This window comes from Oreochromis niloticus, linkage group LG15 (assembly GCF_001858045.2).
Source record: "Oreochromis niloticus isolate F11D_XX linkage group LG15, O_niloticus_UMD_NMBU, whole genome shotgun sequence".
Classification (NCBI taxonomy): domain Eukaryota; kingdom Metazoa; phylum Chordata; class Actinopteri; order Cichliformes; family Cichlidae; genus Oreochromis; species Oreochromis niloticus.
Genome location: NC_031980.2, coordinates 17209784 through 17229585, shown reverse-complemented (window position 1 = coordinate 17229585; position 19802 = coordinate 17209784). Strand labels below are relative to the sequence as shown.

Sequence of the window (19802 nt, the reverse complement as noted above, 5' to 3'; positions counted from 1 at the left end):
CTTCAATTCCTCTGATTTTAAATTCCACAAATGAAAGCAACTGTTTGTTTGTGTCCTGCTTGAGCGCTTAAATCTGTCTACTCATGCAAACATTATTTTTTGTGTTCAGTTGGTAACCGATTCAGTACTAATAACGTGCAACATCGCAGCAGGGATGTGTTCAGGAGTATTCTTGGGCTAAATTTTGATCTGGGGTGAACCCAGTGGGTGGTAACAGTCACCACAGGCACACCACACAATCGCTGACTATCCTGTAAATGGCTGGCGCATTGATCACTGCTTGCTCACTGTCATGTCAACGCAGCGCCATAACCATTTATATTGGAACTTGAGGTCTACCTCACTCTCTGCTGTCTTCTTCAACACAGTAGGTGTCATTTCTCAAACCCCAAAAACAAACACTTCACTGGACTGAAGAAGAATAGAAGACAGTAAAAGATAAAACAAAGAGATCGCAGAGGTTTTCTTGGGGAACTCGCTTCTTTAAAAAAATTACAAAACTGTTAAAGCAATCTCCCTATGTGCCATCTGGTAATTCTTGCTCTGCAGCTTTGGTGCTTCACAGAGGTACTTCTTGAGATCTCCAGCCCTGCAGGCCATGCTGCATGTGACAGGTCATAAAACCTGGGAGGTCCACAACAAGCCAGAATAGCAAAGTAAAGCATGCAACAGCTGCAATATCCCACGTTTAAACTGCCTGTAAGCGTTAACTTTCCTTTCTTATCACAATATCTCTCTACATTTGTTGGTCTTACTGGAATGCATTTGAACAGCACAGCCACCTTTTTAAATCCTAATAATCTTCTGAACTTTGACAACAATTAAAAAAGCTTAATATAAGCAAAGTTTGTATGGCAAAAGGTCATTAGTCTTAAAGTCATGCCATGGCTTACATAAATAAAGCTTGACTGGAAAAAAAACCCTGACTATCTGATTGCATCTTATTCTGTATTGTAAAGCACTTTGTGAATTTTGTTCTTGAAAAGAGATAAATAGATAAATGATAAATAAAAAATAAACCCTCAGTCTGTTCACTATGGTAGAATCTTCTTGCTGTGCTGGAAGACAGAATGTATATTTTTAATAGAAGTTGGGGCAGCAGGGTGGTGCAGTGGTTAGCGTTGTTACATCACAGCAAGAAGATTCAAATCCACCAGCCAGCTGAAGCCTTTGAAGTTTGCATACTCTCCCTGTGTTTGCATGGGTTCTCTCTGGATACTCTAACTTTCTCCCAGCCCAAGACAAATATTGGGGTCAGCTTAATTAGCAATTCTAAATTGGCCGTAGGTGTTAAAGTAAGAGTGATGGTTGTCTTTATCAGCCTTGTGGCAGACTGGCAACCTGTCTAGGGTGTATCCTGCCTCTCATCCTAACAGCTAGCACAGGTTCCCGCCCCTTCGGCGAAACTGAACTGGATAAGCGGAAGAAGATGGGTGGAAGGATGATAGAAATGAGCAACTCTTCCCTTTCATGAACAGCTAGCTTACTTCCTGTTTTCATTCTTGCTGGTTCCAAGGAAGGCTTGGTTTCATCACGTTCCTAGTACAGTTAATGATGCAATTACTAAGAAGTAATGAAGGCAACAATACTTTCAAGTAGCTTTTAAATTGCAATGTTAAAAGCATTTTGGCTAGTGTGGGACATTTTGTAATTGTGGATATTGTGGATATGTCATTACACAAGGAAACAGAACAATGGTAATCTGTCCTCACAGGAATCCATCGCTCAGAGTCACAGACCCATTGCAACAACAGTGCAGGGACTTATAATCCTTATAAATATTAAAAATATTAAAAACAAAAAAGTTCCACATTCCAATTCAAGCACATTGGAAATGTTTCAGCTTGCAGGTTCACAGTAGGCTTTTTAAACCACATTAAAGACAATGATTCCTAATTTCAAAAGGCACGAAAAATATGATAAACACAGTGACTGCATTTCAATAGCACAGGCTCTGAATGTTTGTGAAGCGTGCTCAGATGCCATGATTGCTTACCAATGCAACAGCAGAGTGAAATGCATGCCAATACAACAGCAGACCTGCCAACATAGTGTTGACAGAAGGCTTCGTGAAGCCTGCAGAGGAGTTACTTGAGACTCCTCGTCACCCTTTTCGCATACAGTGGCACCTTATCACCGCATCTGGTGTTTTACAGTCACCTGGTATCACCAGTAAACCGAAATCTGTCTACATCAGTGAGAGATAAGACATACAGGAAAATTTTTTAAAAAGAAATGAAGAGTAAAACATTCATACTGATGCCCTGATAATCCTGCTACACCTCCTACAGTTGGACCTGCCAGTGTGGACCAAAAGTAAATTGATTCCCTCGCCTACTGCTCAAAGCAGAGGAGGGAAAATAATTCAATACTCTGAACGTGCTCTCTCACAGTGTTTGGCTCTCAGCAGCACTCGGCCTGGCGCTGTAGGTTCATCGGGCCTCAGGTGAGCAGCTAGGAGTGGAGGGCTTCGAATTTACTGGAGATTGTTCTGGTGTCTATTGGCTTCTCTTTATGGATCCTTCCCAGCACTCTCCAGAGATCCTCCATCAGCTCCACATGCTCTTTCTTAAGAGGAGCTGGGGGATCAGCTCCATCTAAAATATTACGAACTAAAAAGCTCTGGAGCATTTTCAAGTGGATCTGGATCATTTCAGCAAAGCAGAGTCTCTTGTCTCTACTAGAGAGCGCATAATTGGACACAGAGAAATCTATTTTAATGAGAGCAGGTTGTGGAGAAAAATAAACAATTGCTACCAACAGCCTAAAATCATAAGCTATAAACAATACTGAGAGATTATGTTTCAGCTATGCTATACATCCCTACAGCTGTAAATTAAGGTGACCTGTTTTGCTCACTCCCAGCTACATAATTTTATTTTGGACTCTTACAGGAACAGATTTGCATGATTCCTCTAAGCTAACTTTCTTCTGATAGATTTGCCCCTTACAAACTTAAGGTGTGAACATCAGGTGGATAGGGCTGCTGTGCTCAAAGCCAAAACTCAATAAAGTGAGCTCTGTGTATAGATATATAGATTAAATAATTAATGATTTATCAAGGTGGCTACAGATACAACACGTAAAACTAAAACATTAAATCTACATACATCAAACAAGTACTGGTGACTTTCTAGAATGAAAAATACTAAAAACTGTGATTGTACATTTTGAGTGCTGATTTACAACGACTAAAACACTTTTAAAATTTATATTAAAGCTGGATTGCAAAACCTGACTCTTTATTTGAGTTTAGAAGTGAAGATTTGAAAATCAACTTCTTAACGCAGTCAGCATGACGCTATATTCAGCTACACCTGCCCAGAAATTAAGGATCTCGTTAATAATCATTAAGGATATTGATCTATAAATCAAATTAAAGGTGAATAAATGTGAATATTGGTATCTATCTAATCCCAAGGATGCTGCATAAGTTTGTACTGGCACATTGGAAACTTTAGTAAGTTGCAGTGCAAGAGTGATTTCAGTTCACCACAATTGATCCATTACATTTTATGCAACCTACGTCATCTAGAGAAAGAGGAGGATACAGTGTTTGCATGTGTTGGTATGTGACCTTACTTTGACCTGATAACACTCCATATTTATGAAAATGCCGTTGACCTGTCATGATTGAAGCCATGCTATTACTGTAGCGGTTGGTTCCTCGGTCACTCACGGACCAACGGCAAGTTTGACTCTACCAAGAGAGATAGTAATAGCGCTGGCACAGTGAATAACGCTTCGTTACCATCTATTACATAACAGCTACACATAAGAAGTTGTAACCATAGAGACTGTGAGGGAAACTGCTTTGAGTGATGTTAGCGAACCGAAGCCATCAGTGTGTATAGTCGTTGAGTTTTTTTCCCCCCCTGTATGTCTAATGGAAAACGAGGTAAACAGACTTGTATTAGTGGAGCAAAGTGCAGCTGGAGTTTTACCCTGAAGCCCATCCCACACAGACGGACAGGCAGATGCTTGGAAATACCATCTCCATGCTGCTCTGGAAATCCCCCCCCCCTTGAAAAGGAACCTTCGAGAGCATAAAGTCCAAACAGTCTGCCAACTTTCCAGGAACAGCAGAGGATGCTTGTGGTGCTCTTGCATGCAGGGGCAGTGTGATGTTTACCTCTGGTGTTTCAAACGATGTTTAACTGTTTAGCTGTCAGGTTGCACAGAGAAACAGGATTAAAAGCTTCAGACTTGTTTGTTTGGTGCCATACAAAATGTATTGCTCAATGAATTACTGCATTTAACCGTGTTCTCAGACCACATGTGTTTATACTGTACCCGTTCTGAGCTGCCACACCTAAACGCAGTATAAAAAAGGAACTTTTGTACTGTGTTTCTCTGTAAACTTTTATTTTGTTCTGTCTATTGCCTAAAGGCATAGTGTGTTTTAGATTTTTATCTTTTATGCTGAGCACATTGAGTTTACATGTAATGAAATGCGCTATATAAATATAACTGACGCTGACAGAGACAAAAAGCTCCAGAGGGGTGTTGTGTGCTACAGATCAAATAAACAGGGGATCACAATGGCGTGTTATAAACTAAAATCTTGGCTTGAGTTGATGAAACAGATAAAAATGGTAACTTATTGAATTTTGTTTGAGTTTGATTAGGTTTTCTTGTTTTGGTGTCTTTTTGTTTTAAGTCAAATTTATCGTTTGTTTTTCCTGTTTTATGTTATTGTATTTCTTTTACTGATCTATGGTTTTGTAAAGCACTTTGGTCAACCTTGTTGCTTATGAATCTCATAAAATATAAAATTTATATTGACATTAAAAGAAACCTTTCATGATTTTCTTATTTTATGCATTACGCGCCCAGGATCTCCTTTTTCGTTTGAATACCTTACTATGGTTATGTCTCATACGTAACCATACTAAGGCAGCCAATCAGAAGACAGTTGGCCTAAAAGGAGGCTGGACTTACGGGAGATTGTGGACGCAAGGAATGACAAATGAATGGATTGTTAATGATGCAAAGCTGATCTATTTCTATATAAGAGCATAGCTTCAAATAAGTGAAATGGATCCATTCATTTCCAGCCATCCATGCTTTTTAGTTTTCCTGGATGAAGCACTAAAATAAAAAATAAATACAAATTAGCTGTGTTTATATGTGAAAATGAAGTTTTCTTTCTCATGAACTCCACAAGTTGCTGAATCATGTAGTAATTTGTTTCGCATATACAACAGATAGCCCTCATTCTCACTATTGTAAGTAGTCTGTTGGGTGTGGGGGAGGGTTCAGAACACCCACTGAATTCATGGGATTACTTGCACTACACTCATATGGGTGTAATTAGACATTACACAGAGTTTGAAGAAGAAAGCTATCGACCAGCTCCTATCTGACTGTGCTGGTTAGTGGTCTTACACGCAACTTTGAAATCTCTCGATTACTCAGCAGAGTTGAAGTGCAGGCGTAAAAATCAGCTTTAAAAGTGATGTACAATTCCAGGTAGTAACAAGGCAGAGCAAGTTAGTCCCTACGGAGTCTCCATTACTCACATGGAATAAAATTTTTACAGGTTTTTTTTTTTTTTAATTCTTTTGTTTATTCTTACAGGAGATACACCAATCAATCATCTTGATGACAACACAGAAAAAAATGCCTTTTGTTCTCAAAATAAACCCCCAATACTGGTGAAAGAAAGACCATTCAAGTCGTTCAGCTAAGCTTTTCTGTTTACAAATACATTTCTTCTCCCACAGGAGAATACGGGACATATGAATGGATATTCAGTCATCTGACGCCCCACCTAGCAGCGAGAGATTAATGTTCCCTTTATTTTTAGACCCATGTGCTTGGAAGAAACAACCCAGAAAAAAAAAAAAAAAAATCATGATGCAGGAAATGAGACCCGCCTGCCAGTTGCACGACTCTCCTGGCAGTCTGGTCCTCTTTACCTTTGCTCCACTTTGTTGCCTTTTCACTCACTGAGATATTTTGCAAACCGCAGTACCATGGCCCCGAAGGGGAAAACAGCTGAGAACAGAATGTGAATTCATCTACCGCTGACAAGCACACGGGAGAAACCTGTGCTGCAGTGCAAGCTGTCCCGACATGCCTACTTGATGTACTTCCTTGCTGTTTTTCAGTGAAACAGAATCATGTTATTGTCTGGTAAACAATTCCACTTTATCTCACTTGCTTCGCGTGACACGACTGAGGAACAGTTGTGGTTGTTTGCAGAGTGTTGCATGGAAATAAAACTGCACCAGCCAGAAATTAGTGTATAAATACACCTGAAGACCTGGAAAAGTGAACTAGATAAGAAATTTTCCATCTGAAACAGCAGAAACATCAGACACCAGCGTGACTGATAAACATTTCCTGACATGATTTCTTGGTATTTTTAGACATATTATTGAAAATGTTAAGGTTTCCTGCATTTTTTCCTTTTTTAAACTGGAGATATCAGGGGTATGACATCACCTTACTGGTTTTGAAGGACTGGAAGGAATCTTTAAAAGCTTTTTGGTGCATACCTTCTCTAATTTCACATGGGACACTATTATTTTATGCAAATATGAATGCACAATTCCTTTATACAATAAAAAAAAGACAAATTTAACCCAGAAGCTGCCCTCTTCGCCTGTTGTTGCATGAAGTTGCTGAATGTTATTTACTTTTTACAGTGTCTGGTAGTCACTTCACTGCTAATCCCTGCCTGTGTGGAAACCCCTTAAGGCTTATTGGAAGTAGTAACGTTCATTAGTGTTGGTTTCAGTTGTGTTTAGATATTGATCGTGGATGTGCAATGTGGTTTCCAGTGTTTGCTTACCCAAGACCAGTGTTAAGGTTTAGCCAGCTACAGGTCATCACAACTAAGCCTTCAGTAGTGATTAATCATGTTCAGCTGTGGCTTTGGAGTGACTGTTGAATGGTAATGGTGTCCAAAAATGTCCCTTGACATATAATGTAAATATTGTATGGAACTTAAAGTTATACACCACACAAAAAAAACAGCAGACTTCCAAAGTCCTTATATAACCTCACCAGCAACTTTATTATGTTTAACTGCTGTTTAACATAATATCCTTTCGACTAGACATGGTCAAGATGACCTGGTGAAGTTCAAACTGAGCATCAGAATGGGGAAGAAATGTAATTTAAGTAACTTTGAACATGGCATGGTTGTTGGTGCCAGATGAGCTGCTGTGAGTTTTCAGACCAGCTGGAATTTTCCTGCACAACTATTTCTATTTGTAAAAGACAAAACATCGGCTGAGCGTCGGTTCTCAAAGTAAAAATGCCTTGTTGATGCCAGTGGTCAGAGGAGAACAGCCAGACTTCTATAAGCTGATAGGAAGGCAACAGGAACTCATATAACCACTTGTTACGACAAAAGTCTGCAGAAGAGCATCTCTGAATGCACAGCACAGAAAACCGAGGCTACAATTTGCATGAGCTCAACAAAATTGGAGCACAGAACATTGGAAAAAAGTTCTCTGATCTGATGAGTCAGTATTTCTGCTACACCATTCAGATGTTGGGGTCAGAATCAGGTGTAAATAACAAAAAAAGCACAGATCCATCTTGTTTTGTATCAACAGTTGGTTGATTCAAGGCAGTCTGTTGCTGTAATGGTGTGGGGGTGCACTTTGGGCCCATTTGCACCAACTGAGCATCGCACCCATCTTCTGTGGCAGCTTCTGACCCCCACATTCACCAGATCTCAGTCTATTATAGCACCTCTAGCATGTGTTTGAACAGCTCACAAATCTGCAGGAACTGAGTGACCCAAATCTTTGATTCTAGCACCTTGCTGAATCTATGCCACAAAAAAAATGAAGGCATCTCTGAGGGCAAAAAGGGGCCCAAAGCAGTACTAGCAAAGTGTACCTAATAAAATTCCCAGGGACTCACAATCTTGCTCCATCATTCAAAAACACGACTGTCTGCTAACTACGAAAAAACCCAAAAGAAAACACTGCACTACAGGTTCGGGATACATCTTTTTTGTTTGTGGGCAGTGGTTATCTTCACCAGCCTTCACATGGACAGATAAAAATTACACTGCACAATAAAATAATAAGAAAATGATATTAAAATATAAAGACTTCAAGTAATTTGCTTGTAAGATGTGGGTGGCATCCTCGAGGTAGACTAGATATGAAATTCAAACTAAATATGGAAATAAGAAAAAACTTTACTGTTGTCTTTACAGAAACACCTCTTGACTCTAATATATGCGCACAATGAAACTGTTTTTTGTTTTTTTTTGAACTGCCAACAAAAACTATTTTTCTTTTACGCAAAAACACCCATGCAGTTTTGCATACATGCTGTGACCTTTGCGGTGGGTATGCAGAATCAAAACAAACCAGACAAAAGCTGCATACTGCATGTGAGAAAAGCAACTGCAAAGACAGATGAGTAAAACACACCTCCGCCGGAGCCTGGTTACAGCGTTATTATTAGACTCTGTATTGTGAACTTGTTGCATGCTGCCAAAGGTTTTCTAGCAGGAAAAAAAATAATGTAATAACAGCTGTTCTACTAGAGAAAAGAAACCACGTGGCAGAGAACTGATATCAAACCCACCCCCAAAAATCAAATAAATGAAAAATACAACCAGAGTATTCTCATAGCTCTTAGGGCTGTTCACTGCCTTATCATGATACTCAAACTGATAAGAGTGAATTCCCTGTCACGCACCATTGGTTTCTAAAGACAACCCTACCCACTCCTGCTGCATTTCACCTCAAATGAACCCTGACAAATCCAAATGGGAGCTTTGATATTCGGCTTCTCCACCTCCTGTCCTATTTCTGGCGATCACTTCTGAGATATAAGCTGGATTTTATACAGCACTTACACTTATTCCAGCTGAAAGTACTGCATGGAAGAATGTGGGGTGTAATGTTTCTTAGTCTACAGAGCAAGCAAAATGTTGACATAGAGTCATTGTCACGCATGTAAAGAAGAAGAGCAGGCTGTCTGCTTTTGATTCTGAACTAGCCTTTCCTTCCTGCCTTGAAAAGAAAAGAAAAAAGCTTGTTAAAAAGCACTTGCACTTCTGCCTGGAATCTCCCACAGAGGTGAAGGCAGTCCTCCCCAGATGCCAGCAAATGGCCCTAGGCTAATTCCTCCTAACCTTGTGCCGCCTAACCTCTGAAAAGCAGCCAACCACTAGAGTAAACAGAAGGGAAGATAAACAACTTAGCACAGGGCCAGCTGATGGGATTTCAGAGCAGTGCGGATTCTCAGTCAGGAATCTTGAGTGTACATTCTTGTGCTGGATAAGAGACAGTGTCTGCTGGCGCCCGGCAGTGTTGACACTGGACAAAGCTGGACGTCACCCACTGTGCAAGGATTGCATCTGTGCTCCATTTCCGTCCACTTTTTCAAACTACAGTTTGCTTGCTTAATAGTTACAGTAGTTCACCAAATAGCCATGTGAGAAGCATTTCCTATTTTGTGACTTTACACCGCTGAACAACACTATCATGAGACCAGGTCACCTCGTTATTCGCTGCTTGTTGTTCACTTCTGCTAATGTTTATTACTGACATTTAAACGATTAATCAATAACTATAATAAATGTTAACTTTTAACAGAACAAATCAAAGATAGCCTCTCAAGATTGAGGATTTGCTATACAGTGGTGTTTACATTTGCCTAATATGTTAAAACTTCCTGGTTTGAGACTAGGAGGAGGATTGGTTTTGACACCACGACGAAAATAATTAAGAGGCATTTACATTTAATACAAAAAATATTAGCAACAACACTGTTTAGATTGTCTGACGTAGAGCAAATGGATACAGTAACATAAATGTAAGAAAGAAATTGTGTTTGTGTACCAGAGGCCCGACGGTTTGAGGTTTCTGTGCAGTAACTTCGCTGTTTTTAGTGTCTGCAATCTGCTGGAGCCACTCTTCCAGAGTTACAGCTCCTAATGCTGCTACTACCACCGGGACCACCTTCCACATCTGCTCCAGCTGTTCCTTCAGCTCCTGCTACCTCCACTCTGTTTTATCATGCTCCTTCTTTCTGATGTTTCCTCCTGCTGGGATTGCCACATCTATCACAACTGCAGTTTTCTGCTTCTTGTCAGCCATCACTGGACCTGCTTGGCTGGCATGCAACTGGTGTCTTGGCTCCATATTTTTATGCTAGACTTTTCTCAGCTTCAATATATGACTTTGCAGACACACATGACGATGTTATCCTGCTCTGTCAAAACCATACCTGCTTGCTGCTCCCTTAATAATATGAGACTGCTAGTATGGCTATCAGGGCAATTGCTGACAGTTAAATGTTGAACATTAACGTGTGCGCCGGCCACGTTAAAGTTTATGGTAACCGTTCATTACTTCAGTCTTGTTGAAACAGGAACTTTAATGGCCTCTCGAAATTCCTCATAAAGTGCTGTGATGGTCAGTTACTTCAGCTGCTATTGAGGTGATGGAGTGTGAGACTCTATCCAGTCATGCTGTGTGAAGGTGTGTCAGTTAAAGGAGGTGAAGATAGCACAGTCAGCACTGTTGCTGAGTCAATCGCCACAGACTTTAATGAAAAATTAAGAGCAAAGACAAGGGTATTTCAAACCTTTTATAAAATTGGATCCAGTTTCATTGATAATTCTCCCTTCATTACATCTTTGTTGAATTTTACTTAAAGTTTGCATTATTAGGGGCAAGTCTGATTTGACCATGTTTGTGGCACTGATGCATTTTAATGGATATGTCTGACAAATGAAATTGTTTTTTTGTTGTTTTTTTTAACTTGGACTAATTTGCAAGTAGATGTTAGGATTTTCATTGGAAGTGATCAGGATGGACAGGATTAGAAATGAGTCCATCAGAGGGACAAAGTTAGAGAGCGTTTGGACATGTGCAGAGGAGGGATAGTGGATATACTGGACAAAGGATGTTGGAAATGGAGCTGCCAGGCAAGAGGAAAAGAAGAAGACCACAGAGAATATTCATGGATGTAGTGAAGGAGGGCATGCAGAGAGTTGGTGTGACAAACAGACAGGGTGAAATGGAGGCCGATGATTTGCTGTGGCGACCCTTAAATGGAGCAGCCAACAGAAAAAGAAGAAGCAGTTACACAGTTTATGAATGCAAATTGCTAACCATACTACCTCGTGTTAACTGTATAACTTAGTATTGCACCTTCTCATCCAAATGTGGTTATATCTACCTTTGACATAAAGTCTATAATTTGTAGATGCTTAGGTACTTTCGTTTTTTTTCAACCTCATTCACCTTGGAGCTCCATTGTATACTCCTCTTAGCCTTCTCAATACTACTACATTGTACAACTGGGCAGCATGAAAACAATTTGTGAGCTAGATCTGCGTTGGCAGAGTGGTGCTGTGTGTGTGTGTGTGTGTGTGTGTGTGTGTGTGTGTGTGTGTGTGTGTGTGTGTGTGTGTGTGTGTGTGTGTAATGGATTGGTAAGCAAACACTCAGGCTCAGGTAGAGCAGCTTTTAAAGTGCTCAGGAATTGTTCACAAATTCAATGTGCACCCTATAAATGACACAGTGGTTTAGTATAATGATCAACAAGAGAGATAAAGCTCTGCATACCACAGCTATGACCCAACACACAAACCCACAAACAGGTGTGCCATTTGATCCTTGGCAAATACTACAGTATTAACTGCTGCACTTTCAACACTGTAAAAAGTGTTTCGAAACAGGACGCATCCAGAGAAGTCGTCGCATTGCTGCCACGCAGTCGCTGCTCAACAAACTCTGAGTTAAAAACATAAACTGAGTTTCTCATTCCAAAACAGATGATGGGAGGACGTTCACCTTGAGTTTAGCATGTGCGTGAGTAGAGAAAGAAAGCCATCATCCATGGAGCTCGGACACCATGAATCACCATGGCAACAGGTAAATAAAGAGCAGAGACTTCATTTTATTCAAGCGGACCGAGGAATATGAACACGTGTCAGCATGGGCCGCGATTTTTATTTGAAAAACGGGAATTTTAATCAGCTTGGGCCACTCTGCCAACGTTATACATGAGTAAGAATTTGATATAAAATATTTGTTTATATTGTCTGTGATAGTCCTTTACCCAATTTGATTTTTTTATTGGATGAAACTGAAATCCTCATTTTGTCATTTAAATATTAAATCTAATAATTCAGGTGTAATTTGACACACAGAAAAGGTATGTGACTGAAACTGGAGATATGGAGAAGCACAGACACAGTTTAGTGATGGACATGTGATATTTGTTATCCAGATAGCAATAGACGATCCACCCGCAAGTCAGTCTTTATTAAATAAAAACTGTTTTTGCAACAGTCTATGGCAACTGCATTTTCTCAGTAATTCAGGGAAGTTTAAACCTGATTTCTCATAAAGAATTTCATTATTTCTGCCATTACCGGATAAAAATGCTTAATGAGATTTACAGAAAACCTCTGCTTTAATGTTCCCCAATTTAACCATTTCTAATTTTATCTAATATGAGCCATCACTCATAGATAATGCCTCCGTTATAGCTGAAGCAGAGGTGTTTTACTCCGTTCCTGGCAGCCTAATATTACAAATTCACATTTTTTAATGAATGTCTTACCGATAAATCTTTACAAACATGTTATAAGAAATGTCTCAGCTTTTGTAGACTCTGGTCTCATAGATTTAAGATATTTTAGTATTGTTTTAGAAGGTTGAAAGATTTTAAATCAAGAATGTTTGCTGATCTTTTACAGATATCTTTGGTTTGATCTGGTTCTGAGACTGATTTAGGCGATTTTCAGTAGAAAACATGTCCAAGTTCAGATTTTGAATTTGTTGTTTGACATAATTTAATGACTGAATCTGAAACAATTTTACTCACAGTCAGACCGTCTGAAGCCAGCATTTAAAAAGTAACTTTAAAATACATTTAGTTTTGTTTTAGTCATTTCAGCCTTAACTTTACTCAGATATTCACATCACAACCAAGGTCCAACCGTGACAGTCATTTTTCCATCAGTGTGACTGATTACAACACAGCAAATGAGTCAGAAACACGGAGACTATAAGTGCTACAGGATTCTCATAATTAATCGGCAATATGATCGCTGTCTCTGTACTTATTGATTATAAAAGCAGTCGTGTAATTTACAAAGAATGATGAAGAAACATCTAACCGACATTTCAGTGTTTGTAAAAATGGAAACTCCTGTTAAAGAATTTGCTTCCCTCTGAGCTTTGATAGCGACTTTATGTATGAAGAAATGAATCGGAGCATCAGCACATGGTTCACGTACGGGAGGGGAGGAAGAGTCAGAGAGAAACAGAAGAAAACCTGCCAGCGAGCAAGTGGCATTCTCAGAGTTTGTCACCCTGTTGACTGACTCAGAGTTTAAGTTGAACTACCTTCTGAAACAGAAAACTTGTCTGAGGGTGAACAGCCTCAGAGTCCGTAGCTAAAGCTTCTTTCACTTCACCCTCTGCCAAAGATATCAAGAGAGAAACAACTCAAGCACTGAATCCTGATGACTTTGTGTCTCAAGTATAAGATGGGCCATCACTGAGGCTGGTATTCCAGACTGGGGGCTGAGAATCGGGCTAATCACAAAAAATAAATAAATAAAGGAAACACCTTCCCTGAAGCCTGATATACCACATGCTGTTAAAAAGACAGATGAAGATTACCTCATGGGCTAAGGGAAAGCATATATTTAAAAACAACAACCGGGAACTGGGAAAACAAAAAAGATACAGTTGATAAAGAGTGTGTTTTTAATTTAAGACATTTTATATAAGTTATTCAATTTCCAACAGCCTCGATTAGCTGACAGAAATGTGGACCTTTGTTTGGATAGAATTAATCGTCTAAATTCGACCATTCAACTGAAAATCTGAATATTCAACTCATATCCACCCATCTACAGCACAGCTACTCAGGAGAGGCAGTGGGATGAGAAACATGGCAGTTAGGGCATATCTGCTTCTTTTTTTGGGGTGATTTTTACAATAGTTATAATAACAAAAGTTTCAATATATATCAAAATCAGCAGGATGATGAAGTATGAATTTATGCTTCATATTTTACTTCTGTGATTTTGTCCTTTCTGTAATTATTAGTTCTAATAATTGTCATTTGTAATCAGCATGTTTTTCATAATTAACACATTTTTTAATTTTTAGAAATAGATGGCTTTAACTAATTATCCGCTAACATGCTGTATTTTTTATTTTGGATTAAATGACATTCACGGCTTAATTTCACACTTGGCTCAAAATTGACATCTTATAAAGAAAAATGACATATTGTTATCCTACCAGCCCACTTTTTATGAACTGTTTTGTTTGGGAACAAAATGACTGCAGCTGGCTAATGAGGTCATCGTTAGCAGTCATAGATGGGACTCGTGAGTTCAAGGTCCTCAAAGGGTCAGATTTTTTCTGGATTTTAAGTATATTATTTTTAGGTTTTAGAAAGCTGGTCAATAAAACATCATACCGAGTGCCTGTAAACTGTATATGTATATATGAATACAAGTACAAATGATTTTTTGAAAATGTAATTCAGCGTTTCTTCACAGATGTTAGTTTGTAAGATTTCACATGTGTATTTGGAATTTTTTAATGTTTATTTTTGTATCCAACTGAGAAAACAACATAATCTGTGATCAGTTTACTAGCAGACAACGTGCTCTCTCTTATTTTGAAAGTCCGATCACTGCTGGCAAACCAACCTTGGCCCTTTCCCTCCCGTGTTTTACCTACAGACTGGCTCGTTGGCCAGGTTGAACTCAATATTAATTAGTTGCTTCTCCAGAGAGGCTTCTGTCACACAGTTGGATGCACTCCAACTCCACTCTCTTGCACTGCAAATGGCCTTGCTCTGCTTTGGAGATCTGCTGTGAAATTTACTGCGGATGCAGAGCAGAACAAGGACCACTATAATCTTGTATAGTTCCGTGACAAAATCCACACATACGGTAAGTATCTAAATTTTGAAAACACTGATAGGTAGATATGTAATCTGTTCACATCTGTTTTTTTTTTCCTCCCCCCACTTATGTTGGTTAATATCATGTGATCAGTGGTATAAGTAAGACAGGCACAGCTACACAAATATGACTTCAAATCTGAATTTTGACTCCATGAATAACTGGGCTGTAGTGAATAAAATTCCCAGTGATAAGATATGGTTAGCTATCACTGTTGCCAAACTTTTGCATCTACACTTCCTGTGTTTCATGTCCTGAGGGTTTCACAATCAGGCTCTGCCATCTTTCAGCCAAATACCCTCTTTGTCCACAGCATCATGCGGGGAGGACATGTAAGGACAGTCAGGAACAGCTTTTCATTGTATCTGAAGCAGACACATCACGCTTCCAAATGACAGAAACCAACAAGCTCACTCAGGTTTTTTGTTTCTGGTCTTTCGTCTGCAGGAGGATAATGAAGAAGTGGTGTGTGAGTGAACAGATATAGCAATGTGTGTCTGGGAAAATGCCACAGCCCTCCCCTGTGTATTATGAGAAAATTCCACGGTAGCTCAGAGGAAAAAGACCAAACAAAACACTGGGAACATGATGTGTTTGTGCAGCCAATAATATGAGAAGCAAGAAGCACGTCGAGCATGGAACAAACAATACACCTGTCTGCCTTCACTAGTAGGCTCTGATGTTGGCAATATAAGTGCTGTTACTGCAACTAAATATGGTTAATTCAGCTCTATTTATAATCAGTTTATAATCACTACATTGCTATAGTTGGATAAAAATGTTATTACATATACTTTTTCTATGCTACTTTTTGCATAGTATTAAGAATTTGTTACGGTTTAACTCTAAATTTTGCACAATTATAAAATGTTCATAAGCACCTTGGTGGGGCTGCTGACCTTGTGTCCTGATTTTCATTACTTTTTGACAGTTGTTGCTAAGATTTGTGAGGCGGCTGGGTAATGCATTGTTTAACACACTCTCCCTTAGCTTGGAGTGTCCTTCTACAGTGCAAACATATTATTGTTGGGTTGAACTGGTTGGGAACTTGTTGGGTCTAAACTGGTCATAGGTGTGGATTTAAGTACAAATGGGAGTGGAATTGTGACCTGACCAGTTACCCGCCTCTCGCCAAATGTCAGCCGGGATTGGCTTCAGCTCCCTGTGAGCTTAGCTGGATGAGTGGTTAAGAAAATACATGGACCTTTTATTAGTGACTGCTAACCATTGTGACCTTAGAATTCATGCTTTTGTTTTAAAAAATATATTTTTTCCCCCTATTGACTTAATCTTAGTTTTGTTACTGTTAACACTGATACATTTACCATTAATAAAACAGATTTTTTTTAAAGGAATTTTCTAGGTCTTTTATAATAAGGAAAAAAAATGCATCCTGCATATTGACTTTTATACATGTTGATTCTTTTATAGCTCCTGTCAGGTAAACTCTTTTTACAATATTAATAATGAGGGAAGCAATGATTGTGTCTTTAGGCTACCAGAGTTTGCAAGTAACCCCCCTCAAAAACAAACAAAAAACCCCCAAAATAAAGTTAGCATCATTTGCAGAGACGCCACTCTTTGAAAGGCTTTGACGTGTCACACTGTTTTATATTTACAATATCTGCTGAACACGTACTGATACAATCTTAATGAAATGCAAACACTGGCTGCTGTTTCTGGCTCTCAAACACTCTGACCAGTCATGTGCATTATAGTTGAAGAGTTTTTCATGGCTTAACCAAACCTTTCCAGTAGTATTTGGAGCCAACTGCTACATATACAACATGAATTAGAGGTGGAAAGTGCTTTCAATCAAGGGATTCAAGTTTGCTTCTCTGTTAGCAGATTCCAGTGGAAAGACCAGGCTCATGGCTCAAACCGTGACACTGAAGCACAATGCCGAACCCCACAATGGAAGAGGGGAAACTAGCCATAGGAGGGGGAACTCTAGCAATAATCCCCACATTAGTGGAGCAAATGATACAACTTCTCAGCAACTGTTGTTCAATGAGTTCCAGCTTTGTTCAGTGAAGTGTACATACCACTGTGATCTAAAGGAAGCAACATCAAGCCATGACATGCAGAGCAGTGAGATGTATTTAGGGAGCCCAGAGCAACCTGTCCTGCAGGCATAGTTTCCAACAACAGTGGTGATGCAGTAAACGCTACTTTCGAGCCCCTGAAAATAATTTAGGGGAGAGGTTCTTGTGCTACTCTTTCATGAAGTAAATGGCATTCATGGGTCACTGACCTTTAGTGAGGTCCACTGCGGCTTAATCATTATAATGGAGAGCAAAGATTAAGCCTAAAAATCAATTTAGAGGATTGATCTAAAATCCCAACAGGCTGCCGTTAAGGCTAAAAATGACCTCATCTAGGAGGTCATAATCGTAGTAATCACTTTTATAAATGTTTGTCTTCTCACTTGCTGAGGGCGGTTTGGGAAGCTTGTTGTGGGTGGATGTGGGATTTATAAGCCTTTCTTCACTTGACTCACCTGCGTTGTAGAACCTGTCCAGCACGGCGGTCTCCCCGAAATCCAGTTTACCAAAGTTCACTGTCTCTAGCTTGCTGCCCACAGAATCGCAAGCGTCCTTCAGACACTGCAGGGCCATGCTCTCATGATTATTCTGTTGGCTGGCCTCTCCGTTCACCACATAGGCCACTGTTACCGGCCTGCTTTTGCAAGACTTTCCGGTGGACAGCAACCCTCCGGTGTCCAAGGGGCAGCTCCCGGAGATCGGGCTAAGTCCCCCACCTCCAGTCCCCGAATCATGCCAAAAAGTCCCAGCTGCGGGGATTCCACAGGCACCACCAACACCACCACCACCACTGCTGTTGACGCTTGTATTTTCCCCGCTGAGGTTCTCTCTGCCGGGGCAAGCACCAAAGGAAGGTACCGCTAAAGAGATCCCGTCCTGGTCTTGATTCATCTTTCTTCAAGTGTCTTTTTAAAGTGGGGATTTCGATGAGTGGCTTCTCCACCAGTCCTCCATGGAGAGCCAGCGTTACGCACGGCGGTTACCCATGGAGCCTCTGCAAAGGCACGACGTGCAACTCTGCTCCTTCCACACAGGTAAACAGTCTGTTAGGAGCAGAGGTGCAGCTCCACATCATGCTGCATGACTGCCGTTGATTGCACGCTTACAAAACACGCGAATGGGGGCTGCAGGCGGACCGAAGTCACGACGATATCCGAAGAGAAAACACAGGAGGAAAAGCCACCAAATCCGCGCATTCCGTCTCAGCCGTCGCAAGAAATTCACATACTTCTCAAAGTTGAGCAACACAGCCACTGTTAGTGCAGCAACGCCCACGAGATCCACAAATGTCACACCGAGTCCAACTTAAGCTCACTTTAAATCCTCCGATCAGCACAACGGCTTCTCAGCGCTGAAAAGAGAAAGCACACCACGCACGCAGTCAGGGTGCCTTCATGTGTAGACAAACCCTGCCCAGTTTCCACTGTTATCTTCCAGGCCAGACTCACGCACTGGGCGGAGAGACGATACTCGGAGCCTGGGGTAGTGGGGCGGGGACACGATGACCATATGTGGAGTTGTGTACTTCAGAAAGGGAGGAGTCCCTTTGAAAACAACCCCCAAACAAAACCGCCCAAACGTCTCTGTGAGTCAATAACCTGTCATCTGGAGCGAAGGTAAAAATGAATAGGTGATTTATTTATCAGCTTTTTCCCGAAAATGATGAAAATGCGGGAAATTAGAGATCGCAATCCAGAACAAAAACACCCCTTTAGGACATCAATCTCCATAATGACTACATTGTTTTGTCGGAGCTGTGAGTTGGAAGTATTTCATAATCCTGCAAACTAATTGCATCGGTTTTGCCCATTAATCTTCTGACCCGCATGGATTAGGCCCCACGGTGACAAAGTGGTTGTGAAACAGGTAAAAGTCTGAGCACATGACCATGTGACTTTGTAAATCCTCTGGACAAACGCTAGAAGTGACTATTATTAGTAGTGATTGAATTAGTTTACAATAAAGCTATCCGGGTAGGTGGTCTGCTGTTCAGACGTGGAAGTGTCATCCATTTATGTTTCAAGGAGGCCCTCTTGTGGTAGGCACTTGATATTACAGTACATGCGGGTAAAGTATGAATAGCCTGCATTTTATACTTGTGCCATAAAATACTTTTGTCCTTTATTAACAAATACATAGCAGATATTTATGACCTCTAGAAAGAGAAAGTGCTTTATTTTCTCTGTAGTAAATTAGTCAACAAAGACTTATGTTATATTGACAGATGAAGTCAGCAGGAGTCTCTGTGGACTATGATGTCTGCAGAGAACATAACAACCTGTAGTGAGAGTAAGGAGTAGGTGGAAGAGAGCCTAGAGAGTTGGAGGTATGTTTTGAGGAGAAGAGGAATGAAAATCAGGAGAAGCAAGACAGATTACATGTGTGTGAATGAGAGGGAGACGTGTAGCAGTCAAGATGTGAGGTAAGGTGAAGGAGGATGATTTTGAATACCTGGGACAGGGTTGGTGTGACAAAATAGGGTGAAATGGAGGGAGATGATAACTGTGGTAACTCCAGAATGAAGTAGCTGAAAGAAGTTGAATAAGATGCTGAAATCAACGATGACCCCAAACAAAACTTGTTTGTCAGAACATGAGGTACAAATATGAACATACAGTATTTATATGTATGTGACAAAGGGTTAACAAATACACAAAACATAGCCATTGCTTTTAAATAAGGAAAGAGCATTCTTATCTCGGGGGAAATTCGTCTACACTTTATTTGAAGACATGAATTTCCTGCAGGGCTATTTCAAGGTGAGACGAGTCTTAAATCACTGAGCTTTAATGATTTTAACATTTTATCACTGGAGAAGGGGCTAA

The 19802-nt window shown here is 40.2% G+C and overlaps 1 protein-coding gene across 1 annotated transcript in view; it reads right to left on the bottom strand.

Annotated features, from left to right (window-relative positions):
• map3k5 (mitogen-activated protein kinase kinase kinase 5) overlaps nucleotides 1–18431 on the bottom strand; it is an 84777-nt gene extending 66346 nt beyond the window's left edge. The window contains exon 1 of the mRNA XM_003446319.5: nucleotides 17433–18431. Coding sequence (XP_003446367.1) covers nucleotides 17433–17868 — 436 coding nt within the window. The 5' untranslated portion in view covers nucleotides 17869–18431. The remainder of the gene's footprint in view (nucleotides 1–17432) is intronic.
• Between the last annotated feature and the right edge of the window lie 1371 nt (nucleotides 18432–19802).